This window comes from Euprymna scolopes, chromosome 45 (assembly GCF_053919585.1).
Source record: "Euprymna scolopes isolate OS-2025 chromosome 45, ASM5391958v1, whole genome shotgun sequence".
NCBI classification, from domain to species: Eukaryota; Metazoa; Mollusca; class Cephalopoda; order Sepiida; family Sepiolidae; genus Euprymna; species Euprymna scolopes.
In genome coordinates this window covers 54,464,678-54,480,102 of record NC_136526.1, presented here as the reverse complement: position 1 = coordinate 54,480,102, position 15,425 = coordinate 54,464,678, and the positions used below count along the sequence as shown (strand labels likewise).

The 15,425-nt window shown below is 32.5% G+C and overlaps 1 protein-coding gene across 1 annotated transcript; it reads left to right on the top strand.

Annotated features, from left to right (window-relative positions):
- The first annotated feature begins 4,947 nt into the window (after positions 1-4,947).
- Positions 4,948-13,069, top strand: LOC145269679 (uncharacterized). The gene is made up of 2 exons (XM_080125389.1): positions 4,948-5,072; positions 8,948-13,069. Exon 2 carries the CDS (start codon positions 9,784-9,786, stop codon positions 10,873-10,875), a length of 1,092 nt encoding a protein of 363 aa, XP_079981515.1. The 5' UTR covers positions 4,948-5,072; positions 8,948-9,783; the 3' UTR covers positions 10,876-13,069.
- Positions 13,070-15,425: the final 2,356 nt, after the last annotated feature.

Genomic DNA, 15,425 nt, shown 5'->3' with positions numbered 1-15,425 from the left:
AAATAGTTTTCATGATATGCAGAAATTATTTATTATGAGATTGGAAAGTAAATAAATTCAAAATATATTTAGTTTTCCCGAATTAATCAAATTAGTATCCGAGTATTTATGAAGGCTGATAGTGATGCACAAAACAGGGGAAAACTTAAATTTTTAATATATTATTTAAACAATTTTCTTTTTAAAAGAGAAAGGTAGTTTACTTGAGGTATTGTTAGTAAAAAAAAAAAAGTATGTGGGTATTTATGAAGGCTGGTAGCAATGCAGAAAAACCGGAATAGCGAAAGAAAGTATGAATAAAAACAAACAATCGAGAACAAAATCTTCGCAAAATCTATTTGTTTTTCAGAGCTTTTGGCATTTCTGCATGACAGTGACATGAGAGGTGAATGTGTGTATTTTAGTTTCAAGAATGGTCGATAGAGGGCGTGTGTCAGCCGAACAGGTACTCATACCTTTCTAAAAAGTTTGAGCAAAGACAATCTCTTGGAAGGGGTTTTGGAACAAATAAGGGAGCTCTATCCCTTATAACTGTTCAAAAACACTATATTCCAAAAAGGTTTCAATGAAAATCACTCATTGAAATAATATATATATATATATGTATATATATATATATATATATATATATATATATATATATATATATAATATTTAATTATTATAGTAAAAAAATAATTATGACAGCCCCTTTAAGAAATTCGTTTCTTATCGTTGAGCACTTTCCATTGAATTAAAAAAAGTCGGTCAATTTAGCTCTTATGCGTAGATCATCGTATAACGATTTGATCACTGTCTGTCTGACGTAATGAACATTTAAATTAAAATGTTTAAAATTCAACGCTATTTCACACGGTTAATAGTAGCCGAATGGATACGGCCTCCGCTAATCGAGCCAGAGATGTCTCGTGTCGCGGGGTTTGAATCGTTCGGCTGGTAGTAATCGTGACACCCTGCACTGAAGAATCCTGAAAGGATGAAACACTAGTGTCTGTAGGTATTTAATTATTATAGTAAAAAAATAATTATGATAGCCCCTTTAAGAAATTCGTTTCTTATCGTTGAGCACTTTCCGTTGAATTAAAAAAAGTCGGTCAATTTAGCTCTTATGCGTAGATCATCGTATAACGATTTGATCACTGTCTGTCTGACGTAATGAACATTTAAATTAAAATGTTTAAAATTCAACGCTATTTCACACGGTTAATAGTAGCCGAATGGATACGGCCTCCGCTAATCGAGCCAGAGATGTCTCGTGTCGCGGGGTTTGAATCGTTCGGCTGGTAGTAATCGTGACACCCTGCACTGAAGAATCCTGAAAGGATGAAACACTAGTGTCTGTAGGTATTTAATTATTATAGTAAAAAAATAATTATGATAGCCCCTTTAAGAAATTCGTTTCTTATCGTTGAGCACTTTCCGTTGAATTAAAAAAAGTCGGTCAATTTAGCTCTTATGCGTAGATCATCGTATAACGATTTGATCACTGTCTGTCTGACGTAATGAACATTTAAATTAAAATGTTTAAAATTCAACGCTATTTCACACGGTTAATAGTAGCCGAATGGATACGGCCTCCGCTAATCGAGCCAGAGATGTCTCGTGTCGCGGGGTTTGAATCGTTCGGCTGGTAGTAATCGTGACACCCTGCACTGAAGAATCCTGAAAGGATGAAACACTAGTGTCTGTAGGTATTTAATTATTATAGTAAAAAAATAATTATGATAGCCCCTTTAAGAAATTCGTTTCTTATCGTTGAGCACTTTCCGTTGAATTAAAAAAAGTCGGTCAATTTAGCTCTTATGCGTAGATCATCGTATAACGATTTGATCACTGTCTGTCTGACGTAATGAACATTTAAATTAAAATGTTTAAAATTCAACGCTATTTCACACGGTTAATAGTAGCCGAATGGATACGGCCTCCGCTAATCGAGCCAGAGATGTCTCGTATCGCGGGGTTTGAATCGTTCGGCTGGTAGTAATCGTGACACCCTGCACTGAAGAATCCTGAAAGGATGAAACACTAGTGTCTGTAGGTATTTAATTATTATAGTAAAAAAATAATTATGATAGCCCCTTTAAGAAATTCGTTTCTTATCGTTGAGCACTTTCCGTTGAATTAAAAAAAGTCGGTCAATTTAGCTCTTATGCGTAGATCATCGTATAACGATTTGATCACTGTCTGTCTGACGTAATGAACATTTAAATTAAAATGTTTAAAATTCAACGCTATTTCACACGGTTAATAGTAGCCGAATGGATACGGCCTCCGCTAATCGAGCCAGAGATGTCTCGTGTCGCGGGGTTTGAATCGTTCGGCTGGTAGTAATCGTGACACCCTGCACTGAAGAATCCTGAAAGGATGAAACACTAGTGTCTGTAGGTATTTAATTATTATAGTAAAAAAATAATTATATATATATATATATATATATACTTACTTCATTTAATCACATAAATTAATATACGAAAGTATAAATTTATGTGTAAACTTTAAGTATTTACTTCAAGGCCACAATATTCGTGAAAGAAAACTCAATATTATGACCACAAAAGTGAATTCAACAATAAAAAACACTGTATGAAAACAATGCTAGCAAATAAATACTGGGAACTCAAGGAAAGCGGACATTCGCCGGTAGTCGAACGGAAAATAATAAGACAAGCTACCACGTGTAGAGACCTAGACGACCCATGTAGATTATACCTTCATGAAAAATTTGCTATCCTGTACTTTAAAAAACCCCAACATCTATTAAACTGTAGAAGAGAAATAGCGAACAACTGCGTTCACAAGATAAAATTTACTCTAGGATAGCGATACAAAATAGTTTTAAAAACAATAGAAAATAAACAAATAAATTAAATAAACATGAATATACATAAACGATCACGCATACATGTATGTACATACATATATGTACATATATATGTTTATATATAAATTAACATAAAAAAAACAAAAAAAAAACCCTAACCTAGATTTAAAACAGGTCAAGAAACTAGATATCTATGCTAAATAGAGCACACACAAAGGAACAAGTCAACCACAGGTCAAATAGACCTTTGTCCGATAAGTGCCTGTTCATTGGCTGATAGGAAGGGCGCAGTGGATACTAGAAAGCTGATTGGCTAATTAAAATAAAAATGACAGACTACCACAAAATTCGTGCATAAGCCTGGAGAGTCCTAGAGTGGATGAAACGCGGAATATTCAGTGTAGCTTAATCGCCATATATATTTTATAACTTACTATATATATATATATATATATATATATATATTATTAAGAAATGTTTATAAATTTTTATAAATAAATAAATAAAAACCAATAATTAAAATTATATTTTGCTACATTGACAAGCAAAAAATTATATTTTGATATATGGGTGCTCTAGTGCACTTACTGATCTGCGCTATTTTTAAAATCGTATTTCCAAGTTTAATTAAAGTTTTATGATACGTTTTTTTTCTTTAAATTCAATTGTAAGGTTAAAGTATAGAATAGGTACAAAACACCCTCCCCTCCCCATGTTAAGAATGCCTTTTTAAATAATAACGTTATTATTTCAGCACGGATCAACAGGTGCACTAGTACCGATATATGTTTATACAATCTTACTGTGAAAAAAAAAATCACACACACACACATTTTTTTAAAAACTAATTTTAAATCTCCGCTACATATTCCTCCGCGATGTGAACGTGATAAGTCATTTTACTATGCGCGTGCATGCGTGAACGTATCATGTAAGAAAAGCGTTTATGAAAGCAGTGAAATGGAGCAAAATAGTCGCAGGTTACAGGGGTTAATACCATGCCCCCTATAAATTGGCGACGGGTTTAAATGTCAGATTCGTTGTCAGCGGCCTCGATAATCCCTAAAAACACAAACTAGAGTGGTCGGCGTTGTGTTGCCTGTTGCAGTTAAAATAAATATTTACCAAATGTGTTTTTTTTTTTTCTGATTATTTTACCAAAATATTTTATATTATAAAAAAAAAAAAAAAAGCTATAATTAATAATTCAAGCAGTTTGGTCAGTCTTCAAATATTGTGAAAGCTTTTTTTTTGTATTTCGGCGATTTCTTTGTTATTTAAAAAAAAAAAAAAAATTTACTATTTGGGGTTTGTATACAGATAAATTCGAAAAAGTTGTCAAAAAACAAATATATTACAAATTAATGTTATCAAAGGCAAGATAAGTTACTTTTCTACCTAACTGGATATTTTTTTAGTGTTTTTATTTAACGTAACATGTTTATTCAGCTCGAAAAACATACTGTGTTTACCGATGTTGGAAAATTTAAAATGGCGCCGAACTCTCTGCTGAACACGGTAAGTTTGGGAAAATGAGTTACAAATAAAAAATATACAAAATACAGTTAGAAACTCGCTCAATATATGTTACATAGGCTGACACATATTCGGTAGGTTTCTAACGGTATTTTGTATAGTTTTTTATTTTTAACTCATTTTCTGAAACTTACCGTGTTCAGCAGAGAGTTTGACGCCATTTAAAATTTTCCAATACATCGGTAAACGCTGTATGTTTTTCGATCTGAGTAAAATTGTTACATTAAATAAAAACACTAAAAAAATTATCCAGTTTGGTAAAAAAGTAACTTATCTTGCCTTTGATAACATTTATTTGTTATATATTTGTTTTTTTTGGGGGGGGGGGGGATGACAACTTTTTCGAATCTATGTGTACAGTAATACACACCCAAAACAACTGTTAATGAAAACGTTAGAAAATAAATATTCTTGAATCAGTTTGGCCTCCAAAAAAAGGTTCTTAGCTTTTTAAAAGTTTAAACATTTCTTTTCAAAGATTTCACATTTAAAGAAATCACACACACACACACACACACACACACACACACCCAGAAGAACGAATAAAAAGGGGAGGTAATTCAAAACCCCTTTCCTCCGGTGTAAGAGGAAATATTTTCAACGCTGAACAAAATATGTTTTCGAATTGTGAGACGATTTGAAACTAGGTTTTCATTTTTACAAATCGTATTGTCGTTATTTTTAAATCAGTCAAATTATGTAATAACGACTAATAGTAAGTATTAATTTCAGCAATTTATTTTTATTTATGGGTTTGTATTACTGTACACATAGATTCGAAAAAGTTGTCAAAAAACAAATATAGAACAAATAAATGTTATAAAAGGCAAGATAAGTTACTTTTCTACCTAACTGGATATATTTTTTGTGTTTTTATTCAGTGTAACATGTTTATTCAGCTCGAAAAACATGCAATGTTTACCGATGTATTGGAAAATTCAAAATGGCAGCCGACTGTCTCTCGGAGAGGGTACGTTTGGGAAAAGGTATTATAAATAATAAACTAGACAAAATACTGTTAGAAATTCGCTCAATATATGTTACCGTGACATAAGTTGACATGTATTCGGTTGTTTTCTAACAGTATTTTGTCTAGTTTATTATTTATAATACCTTTTCCCAAACGTACCCTCTCCGAGAGAGAGAGTCGGCTGCCATTTTGAATTTTCCAATACATCGGTAAATATTGCATGTTTTTCGAGATGAATAAACATGTTACACTGAATAAAAACACAAAAAATATATCCAGTTAGGTAGAAAAGTAACTTATCTTGCCTTTTATAACATTTATTTGTTCTATATTTGTTTTTTGACAACTTTTTCGAATCTATGTGTACAGTAATACAAACCCTTATTTATTATTTATTATTTTTTTTTGGGGGGGGTTATTTACTTTCTCCGTTAACAATCAAACCACCTTTAAAATGGCAACTGAATAGATTTTCGTGTATGCTGAAAACAAATATCGCATTTAAATTTGCCGCAGACCAAAGAGCAAGTTAATTCCTTATGTTATACGTACCTATTTACAATGCCTCCTCCCACGGGGCAAAGTTAGACACCAGGGTCGTTTTCTAACGTGGAGAAAAGGTACAAAAATAAAAAATGTCTCAGTCGTGAAGGATTTCTCCTCCACTGAAAGAGAACGAGAAATGGAAGTGCCGCATCTGAAAAACAGATATTACACTTTGATCTTGGCTAAAAGGCCAATGTTATACATAGTGGCCATTTTTGTATGCGCAAGCGTGCATGTAAAAAAATCTGCGTGCTTACGCGTGCAACAATAGCTACCAGTATTAATAAATGTAAATGCGATATTCGTTTTCATCATACTCGAAAACCTATGAAGGTCGTCATTTTAAAGGTGATTGTAAAGGTAGAAAATAAGTAAAAAATTACCTTATTTTTTCCAAAGAGATAAACTTGGCACTTCCGTATGACAGTTACATATTAGCAACAGAGACGAGTTATCGACCCCTGTTCTTAGAAAGAGAACTGCTATCTAGCGGCCATTATATGAACCTCAAATATAAACAAGTGTTTACAATAACGCAAAAATATATAATAACGAAATAAATAACACAAAAATATATGAAAATTGAAACATTTATTGAATAAAAAATGTATCAAAATATAATTTTGATGTATTAATATAATTTTATTTTCAATGAATGATTCATAACTGAAAATAAAATAATAAATATGATTAAAAAAATGAAATATTTATTTGTTTTTAGAATTATTTTTTTTTTTCGGTAAGGTTGTATAAAAATGTAGCAAAATAAAATTAAAAAAAACATGAAACATAGAGGTTTAAGAATATATATATATATACATATATATATATATATATATGTATATATATATATACATATATATATATATATATATATATATATATGCATATATATATATATATATATATATATATATATATATATATATATATATGTATATATATATGTATGGGTACTTGTACAGTTTAATCAAGACATTAAAAAATGAAAATATCGAAAAAAAAAAAGGTTATATTGCACGTATCTGTTTTGAACTGAAGATCCCCGAAAATAAATTTCACTTAATTTGATAGAGTAGTTTTTTTTTTTTTTTTTTTTTTTTTTTTTTTTTTTAAGAAAGGTGTTATAAATAATAAACTAGACAAAATACTATTAAAAAAACACCGAATATATGTCAACTTATGTCACGGTAACATATAATGAGCGAATTTCTAACTGTATTTTGTCTAGTTTATTATTTATAACATCTTTTCCTGAACTTACCGTGTTAAAGAGAGTGTTGGGTGCCATTTTGAATTTTCCAATACATCGGTAAACACTGTATGTTTTTCGAGCTGAATAAACATGTTACATTGAGTAAAAACACGAAAAATATATCCAGTTTGGTAGAAAAGTAATTCATCTTGCCTTTGATAACATTTATTTGTGATATATTTGTTTTTTGACAACTTTTTCGAATCTATGTGTACAGTAATACAAACCCGCAGTCTTTCATTTCACTTTAAAAAATAAATTCAATCAAAAATAGTTTGAAAACATAAATCATTAGTGAGGATCGAATTCACAACTGAAGAACGACTGGTTATTTGATGTGAAGTTTATTCATATTATTTGGATTCTTCTTTGAACTACTGCTCTCATCTTGAGTGTCATTTTCACAACGTCTCGGTTGATGTAACCTCCAACCTTCTTCAGGTGTATCTTGTCGAACTTGGGAATTTTTCTGTTGAACTCGGGAATTAAGCAACCTGGGTTGTCTCCCTTTTATTGAGTATTTTTTTTATATAAAAGGCACGTAATTCAATATGTCTTTTTTTTTACACGGTGATCACCACTTATCAAGGCCCGGAAGCTACTCAGGGATAAGGGTTATTGCAAGTACAGTACGTTAGTGTGGAGATTTGATGAAGTGTTTACTTAAAGGGGCGGTTCATTAGGAATTTGTTTACATTGGACTTGAAGACATCCAAGTTGTAGTCAGGTGGGAAGCAGGCAGACGAAACAGAGTTCCACAGGCGTGCAGTTCTAAGAAAGAAGTTTTGTTCATGGAATCCACGTTTTGACTTAGGCACAGATAAAGAGTGGGGGAAATTTTTCACAGTGGATTCAGCTAGACGGGTGTTTTTCGTGAAAGATTGGCGAGGGGGGACCAGAGATTGGAGTTCAGACGAGCACCTGCCATGGAAATGTCTTTCTCTTTTTGTGTATAGATGTAAAAAATAAACAGACGTGTTTGTGTGTGTGTGTGTGTGCCGAGAAAAATGTTAATTCATTTATTTCTTCGTCATCATCGATATACCTTCCACAATGAAGTTATTTAAAGAACAAAGGGATGTTTTTTTCTTTATTTACTTCGAAATTAATTTTACTAAGGTTATTAATTTACTTGGTTATCAATTAAGCCAACTAAAAATTCATTGAGTATATAATTTGAGAAGTGTCCCCCCACACACATTCTCTCTGTTATAGATAAATGTAGACACTTTTAGTCGTAAGTGACATTATAGAATTCATAATGATGCCATTAATGCAGATCTGCAAAGAAGTTCATACCTCATAACGAAGTCGCACATAATACATTTTTAATGGAAAAAACCCTACTTGATCAAATTACGTCGTTTATGGAAAATGACATCTTCATAATATTTGGATTTTTTAAACTACTGTTCTCATCTTGACTATTACTTTCACAATGTTTTGGTCGATGTAACCTTTGACCTTCAGGTGTATCTTGTCGAACTCAGGAATGTTTCTGTTGAACTCAAGGAATTTGGATGGAATTTTGAATGGAACCGTTTATTTACTTCACAGGGGGTAACATGTTCTCGTTTCATCAACCATGACTGAATAGAGGTCCTTAGTAATTGATAATTGTATTTTTTTGTATTTTTCAGTCGCCCACACTGAGAGTTGAACCTTCAACAACCTCCAGAAGAATATTACTTTTACAATTGATTTTTCCAAGTACTCTAACCACTGCATACGCAAGATGAGAGCAGTAGTCCAAAAAATCTAAATAATACAAACGACTGCATTATAAGCGAGTAATTTTTTTCATTTTTTTTTTTTACAGATAATCCAGTTATTTTTAACCAATTTAAATGGATGGAGATTTCTAACTGAAAGAACTGGACAAATTTGAAACCTCAAAATATTTGGAAATCCTATCAAATTTTCCTTATGTGGTTATCCCTATCTGTTGCAGGGTCTGCAATAATGGATTTCTGACAGGTTTGATCTGGATAGGGCAGTTTTACAGAGATCTTTATGCAGGATGCCTATTGTTGCATGAGAGGAAGGGGTGTTGACTTATTTTGTGTGTCACATTAGCCTTTTTGAGGGGTTTATAAAAACGAAGTAGAAGAACGTACCTTATATCTTTTTCACATCTCTTACCATGTTCTCTCGTGGTTTGTATCCTAACGTCGGTGCACCTAGAGCAAAAGCTTTCTCATGCATAGAACCGATGCAAGTCTTATTTCTCTGGACAATTAGAACTTTATTCAGTTTAACGGTCAAATATTTAATCCCTGTTGTTCTCATCCTTAGAAGGAGAGTGGGAATTTTTTTATCAATTTATCTGCCATACATCGCTATCTCTCTAATCACTTCCACGAGAAATCTTCCATCTTCTCAGAATAACTGATGACTGTTGAACTCCCAGACTCAAACTGAACTCTAACTCTCTAAGCACGTGTGTGCTCCTTCCTTTTTATATTTTGGGATGGGTTTTGTGGGTGATCTCTGACTGGATGCATCTGCAGCAAGTGTATTGCCAGGTTTGATAGGTTTTAGCCTTTTGCCCCCTATCGCACTAAACGATATCACTGCTGAATTAGAGAACAGATTGAAAAGAGACACTGTGTATAAAAACTGTTTTTATCAAAGAAAAGAACATATTTACCTAGAATGTCAACATTAAATCATATAGAAGCACAGCTAAAGGAAAATGCCTTTACTCAAGAAGGTAATTTAAATCGACACAAAAGAGAAAAACCATACTCTTGTGAAATGTGTGAGTCTTCATTTACACAGAAGTCGCACTTAGAAATTCATAGGAGAATACACACTAAGGAACGACCATATTCTTGTGAAGTGTGTGGCACTTCTGTTACACAAAAGCCCAAGTTAAAAGACCACATGAGAATGCACACAGGAGAGAAACCATATTCTTGTGAAATATGTAGTAAGTCGTTTTCACAGAAGAGTAACCTAAAGCAGCACGTAAAAACGCACACTGGGTTGAAACCGTTTAGCTGTGAAGTATGTGGCTCTTCTTTTACACAGAAGCAGCATTTAGTAATGCATTTGAGTAAACACACTGGAGAGAAGGCGTTTTATTGTGAAATATGTGGCGTTTCTTTAACACAGAAGTCGAAATTGAAAAGCCATATGAGGATTCACACTGGTGAGAAGCCATATTCTTGTAACATGTGTGATAAATCATTTTCCGAAAGATGGATCTTAAACCAGCATGTACGAACACACACTGGAGAGAAACCATACTGTTGTGAAATATGTGGATGTTCGTTTAAACAAAAATCTAATTTGAAAAACCATATGCGAATACACACTGGAGCAGAACCATATTCTTGTGACATTTGTGGTAAGTTATTTTCACAGAAAGGTAGTCTAAACCAACATATCAAAACACACACCGGCGAGAAAGCATTTTGCTGTGAGCTGTGTTCGTCTTCTTTTACACAGAAGCAGCATTTACTTGTGCATTTGAACACACATACTCGAGAGAAGCCATATTCTTGCGAAGTTTGTGGGTCTTCTTATACACAGAAGTCAAGGTTGAAAAGTCATCTGAGGATACATAGTGGAGAACTGCCGCATGTTTGTAATGTGTGCGATAAATCATTCTCAGAAAGATGGGTTTTAAACCAACACATGCGAGTACACACTGGAGAGAAACCATTTTCTTGTGAAATATGTGGAAAACCATTTTCGCAGAAAAGTAATCTAAACCAACATGTCAAAAGACATTCAAGATAGCAAGCATACCCAGTGAACCAAGTGCAAGTGAAATACAAACGATTGCACTGAAAGGGACGGCTAGAATCCTGAAAAGATCTCTTGGTTGGACTCACTAAAATAGGGGTAAATGCCAGACATCTGGTTGGATGTCCCACCCCCTAGAAGAAAAAGTTTAAGAGAAAACGAAAAAAAAAAAGAGAACTCGAATGCCAACTAGACACTATCCTCGAGTGTCTAAGGTCTCTCTGTACAGGGATTTGTCCAGAACAACATGGCATGAGGTTACATTTACCTAGAAGTAAACCCTGACCAAGTATTCAAAATCACATAGTATTCGCTACCCAAATAAGATCTCACTATGACTAACTCACATTTTAAGAAGAAAAATGCATCTTTCTCCAAGTGATGTTACCTCAAGTAGCAGCACAAGCTGGATACTCCACCAGACTAGATTAATTCTTGTCTTTGAATCTAGTAAGACTAAGAGACCAAAATAAAAGATATACTACAACGTATAAAAATGGTTATTTAGAGAGAGGAAAATTATGTTCTGAACTTCTTTACTAACTCAGTGTTTGAGAGATAAAGAACTTAAATGGAACATTTGAATATGTATGTATCTCATATAGAGTTCAAGTGTTAGCCTCAGGTTGTGACCCCCTTGATTTCTGAGAACTTCAACTGAAGTAAAATAAAACAAAAAAGAGTATACATTGACTGTTTTAGCAGAATGCTGAGAGTTAATGAAGCCACACCATCCTGGCTGACGGAGAGGGACACCAGCTTCATAGCCAAGACAAAGGGGACACAACGCTTAAATAAATACTGACCAATATGCTGTTTAACAACCATCTACGAGCTCTTCACTGGTCTTGTAACCGAGGGTATATATGACCATGTATGGGGCCTACCTTGAAAAAGAGCAGACAGGATGCAAGAGAAAATGTCTCAATACCAATTGCCACCTATTGACCAACAAGACCATCTTAGAAGACTGTAGGAAGAGGCAATAAATTTGAGCATGGCATGGATTGATAAAGCATTTGACAGCAACACTCATGGTTTCTTCAGTGCCTTGAGTTATACAAAATCCACCCTATTCGACTGTTATTTAAACGAAGTGCCTTCAATAAGTTCCCAGACTTATTTATACAAGCATTTAAAATTGTCATAAACACTTGAAAATTTGGTATGTTATTGCTATACATCTAATGAGATGACTGACCAATTTTTATGATTTCAGGTTCAAATGAACAGTGACAGCAAAAATTGGAGTACACCCTACTAAAGCCTGATTGTCACAGCTGGTGAATGTCAACAATGTAATCTGGACGTGAGAAGACTTTAAAAGAACGTTATGCAATAAAATTTTGTTTCAAACTTGGAAAAAATGCCACAGCAGCATATAGAATGATCCAGACTGCTTTTTGATCATCTTGCATAAATCAAGCATTCATTTTTGAAGGCATAAGAGATTCAAGAAAGGCAAGGAGTCTGTGAGGGATGATGAGAGTTATGGGAGGAGTAAGGAAGCCAGAACAATCAACACGGCAAAAGACATTCTAGAGAGAAGAGCTCGAATGACTACTACACTGTTATATATAGGCTGTTACTTACACACACTCAGGATGCTTTTGTTCAGGCTCAAAAGACAATAGCTATGCACTGTAAGGGTAACTGCCTGAATCGGCACTGCTTGAGTCCAGTGACAAGGAGAAGTGCTAGATGACTGGAAGCAACACCTGGAATTCACAAATGATCACCCATTTTAGTGCTGACTAGGCTCAACATTGCTTAACTGGTGGTATCTGGTGGGAACCGGTGTGCCAATGTGATTATGCCATATTACACACACACACACACATGTATTTAATTTCATTAAATAGACGTTTTTTCATCCATTAATTTCGCTTTTTTTTAACTCCTGAATAATGGTCTTTAATTCTGGCAGGAACTGGCTAATGTAATCGCCATATTTGTTGTAAGTCCAAGCACTTTCCAATCCTTCTTTATTGCTTTAGGCCAGCTAGATTAATCTATCCTTTACGATGAATCCAAATGGATTTAAAAGTACTCGAACTCATAACAAATATGGCGATTACATCAGCCAGTTCTTGCCAGAAGTGAAAACCATTTTTTGGAAGTTGGAAAGCATCTAAACAGACTTAAAACATCTATTTTATGTAATGATATATATATATATATATATATATATATATATATATATATATATATATATATATATATATATATAGTAGAAACGATAATTAATAAAAACCTGAAGAAAGTGCTCAATACTATTGTAGGGCAAGTATGCGGTGATAAGAAATAAAACGTATATATATATATATATATATATATATATATATATATATATATATATATATATATATATATATATAATGTTTTTTAATACAAAACCTAAACCTAGCAACAACTGACCAGGGGTATAAAAAAAACATCTCTAGACAACACCTATATTGTGATTGAGATCTTCAATAGAAAATATGCTGAAGCGTATTTTCTATTGAACTTTATTATGTAGTAGAGCTGACATCTATTTAATGTAGCCGCCTTCAGCCTCATTTTACAAGGTGGAATGATAAATTTGTTGCTCAATAGAAAATATGCTCCAGCTTTAAATTTTGCTTGTAGTCAATTAGCAAAATTACATCATAATCATCATCTTCAGCAGCACTTGTATTGACACTTGTATCGACTATCATTCTGGTCAGATTGGACCAGTTTCCTCCTGAGCACACACCGCATCTCAGGCTCTTACAGTTCAGTTTCGCTAATCTTGAGCCAGGTCGACCGATGTGGCTAGCCAATGTCAGTTTCATCGCCATTACTTCCAAAGTAACCTACTTCTGGTCAGGTCTTCATTTATCTTTATTTCTTGCAAGTCCATTCATATCAATTCCTCTCAGGTTTTCCTTGGCCTTGCCCTGTGTGCTGGACCTGCTACCTCAACTCTTCTATATCTATTAACCCAAGAACTCGCATCTATTCTTTCAACATGGCCATACTATCAAAGTCTCCTGTTCTGCGCACATCGGTCTATAATGTCTAAATTTAATGTGCTCATCTGAAATAAAGCCTGTTTTTAAGACCCATTGCAGCTTATGGAAAATTTGGAGTCTTGAAGTTTACATGTGTTGATATATGTGTAAGTTAATCAAAGTGTGATTTCAGATATCTTTATCTAAATATTAATTTACTTGTCCGTACGTTTGGTGTCACAAAAAAAATCATCATCACAAACATTAATTAATGAGAAACAAATTACCCCCTTTACAGTCGATCTATATCAGTTTAAAATAAAAACCATTTAATCTCCAATAGTTTTCAAAAGAAAACATGACTGTCTGTTTACGGTTATTTTATTTTTATATGATTTTATATTTTATTTTTATATAATTTTTTATTTTATTTTATATAATTTTTTATTTTATTTTTATATAATTTTTTATTTTGTTTTTATATAATTTTATTTTATTTTTATATAATTTTTTTTATTTTATTTTTATTAAAAAAAGGTCATGTTAAGAGGAGACTGTAAGATTTTTTTATTTTAGTTTCTTTTTTATTTAAAAAAAAAAATGTGCAAGTGAATTGACATCTGTTCCTTTATATTTCATATTAAAAATATTCGGAAAAACAAACAAAAAAACAAAGCAATGTGTTGTCTTGAATTTTTTATTGTAAAAAGTTTAATTTTTTTAAAATCAATTGTTAACTTTAAAAAAGTTAAAACAAATTGCTAAAAAATTGTTTCAAACTCATTGTCATTTGTTTTTTTTTTAAATTTTATTTATAATGTATTCTAAAAATTTTAAACTACCATGGAATTTCTATGGGTTCTGCTTATTATTATTATTATTATTATTGCATTATTTTTTGATTTTCAGGTTTAAGGTAATTCTCCCTCACTTATTTCTTATCTCTACAATTATATAAATGCAACTGTGTGTAAGAAACAACGATAATTCAAAGTTAAATGAAATTTATTTTCTTTTTGTTGTATATTTATTCCATCAGTATTTACTGTTTATTCGGCCTCTACCTATATTTTTTATTTATTTATAGCTTAATGTTCTCAGCTTGAATGATAACTAGACCATTATATATATATATATATATATATATATATATATATATATATATATATATATATATATATACTAGCAAAAGTACCCGTCGTTGACTGGGTTCAAAAACAGCCTACAGAAAATAGACTCCGATTTATGAAAGTATGATAGGTTATGAAAAGGAAGGGTTGTAAAGAGATAGCTTCGAATTTGGGGGTATCAAAACCAAAGCAAAATATGATGAAAGTAAAAATAAAATAGATAAACCCCATAATTTATTGTACCATACCTGTTCACACTGAAACACTTACCACAATATTCTGTGGATCTATATTCAAAAACCTTGTTAAACTTTGTGACATATTTCCATTCTATGGAGGTCAGGTGCGAACGAACACCCCATAATTTTATTGTACCCTATTTCTTCAAACTGAAACAATTATCAAAGTATACTTATGCAGATAGATATGAAAAGTC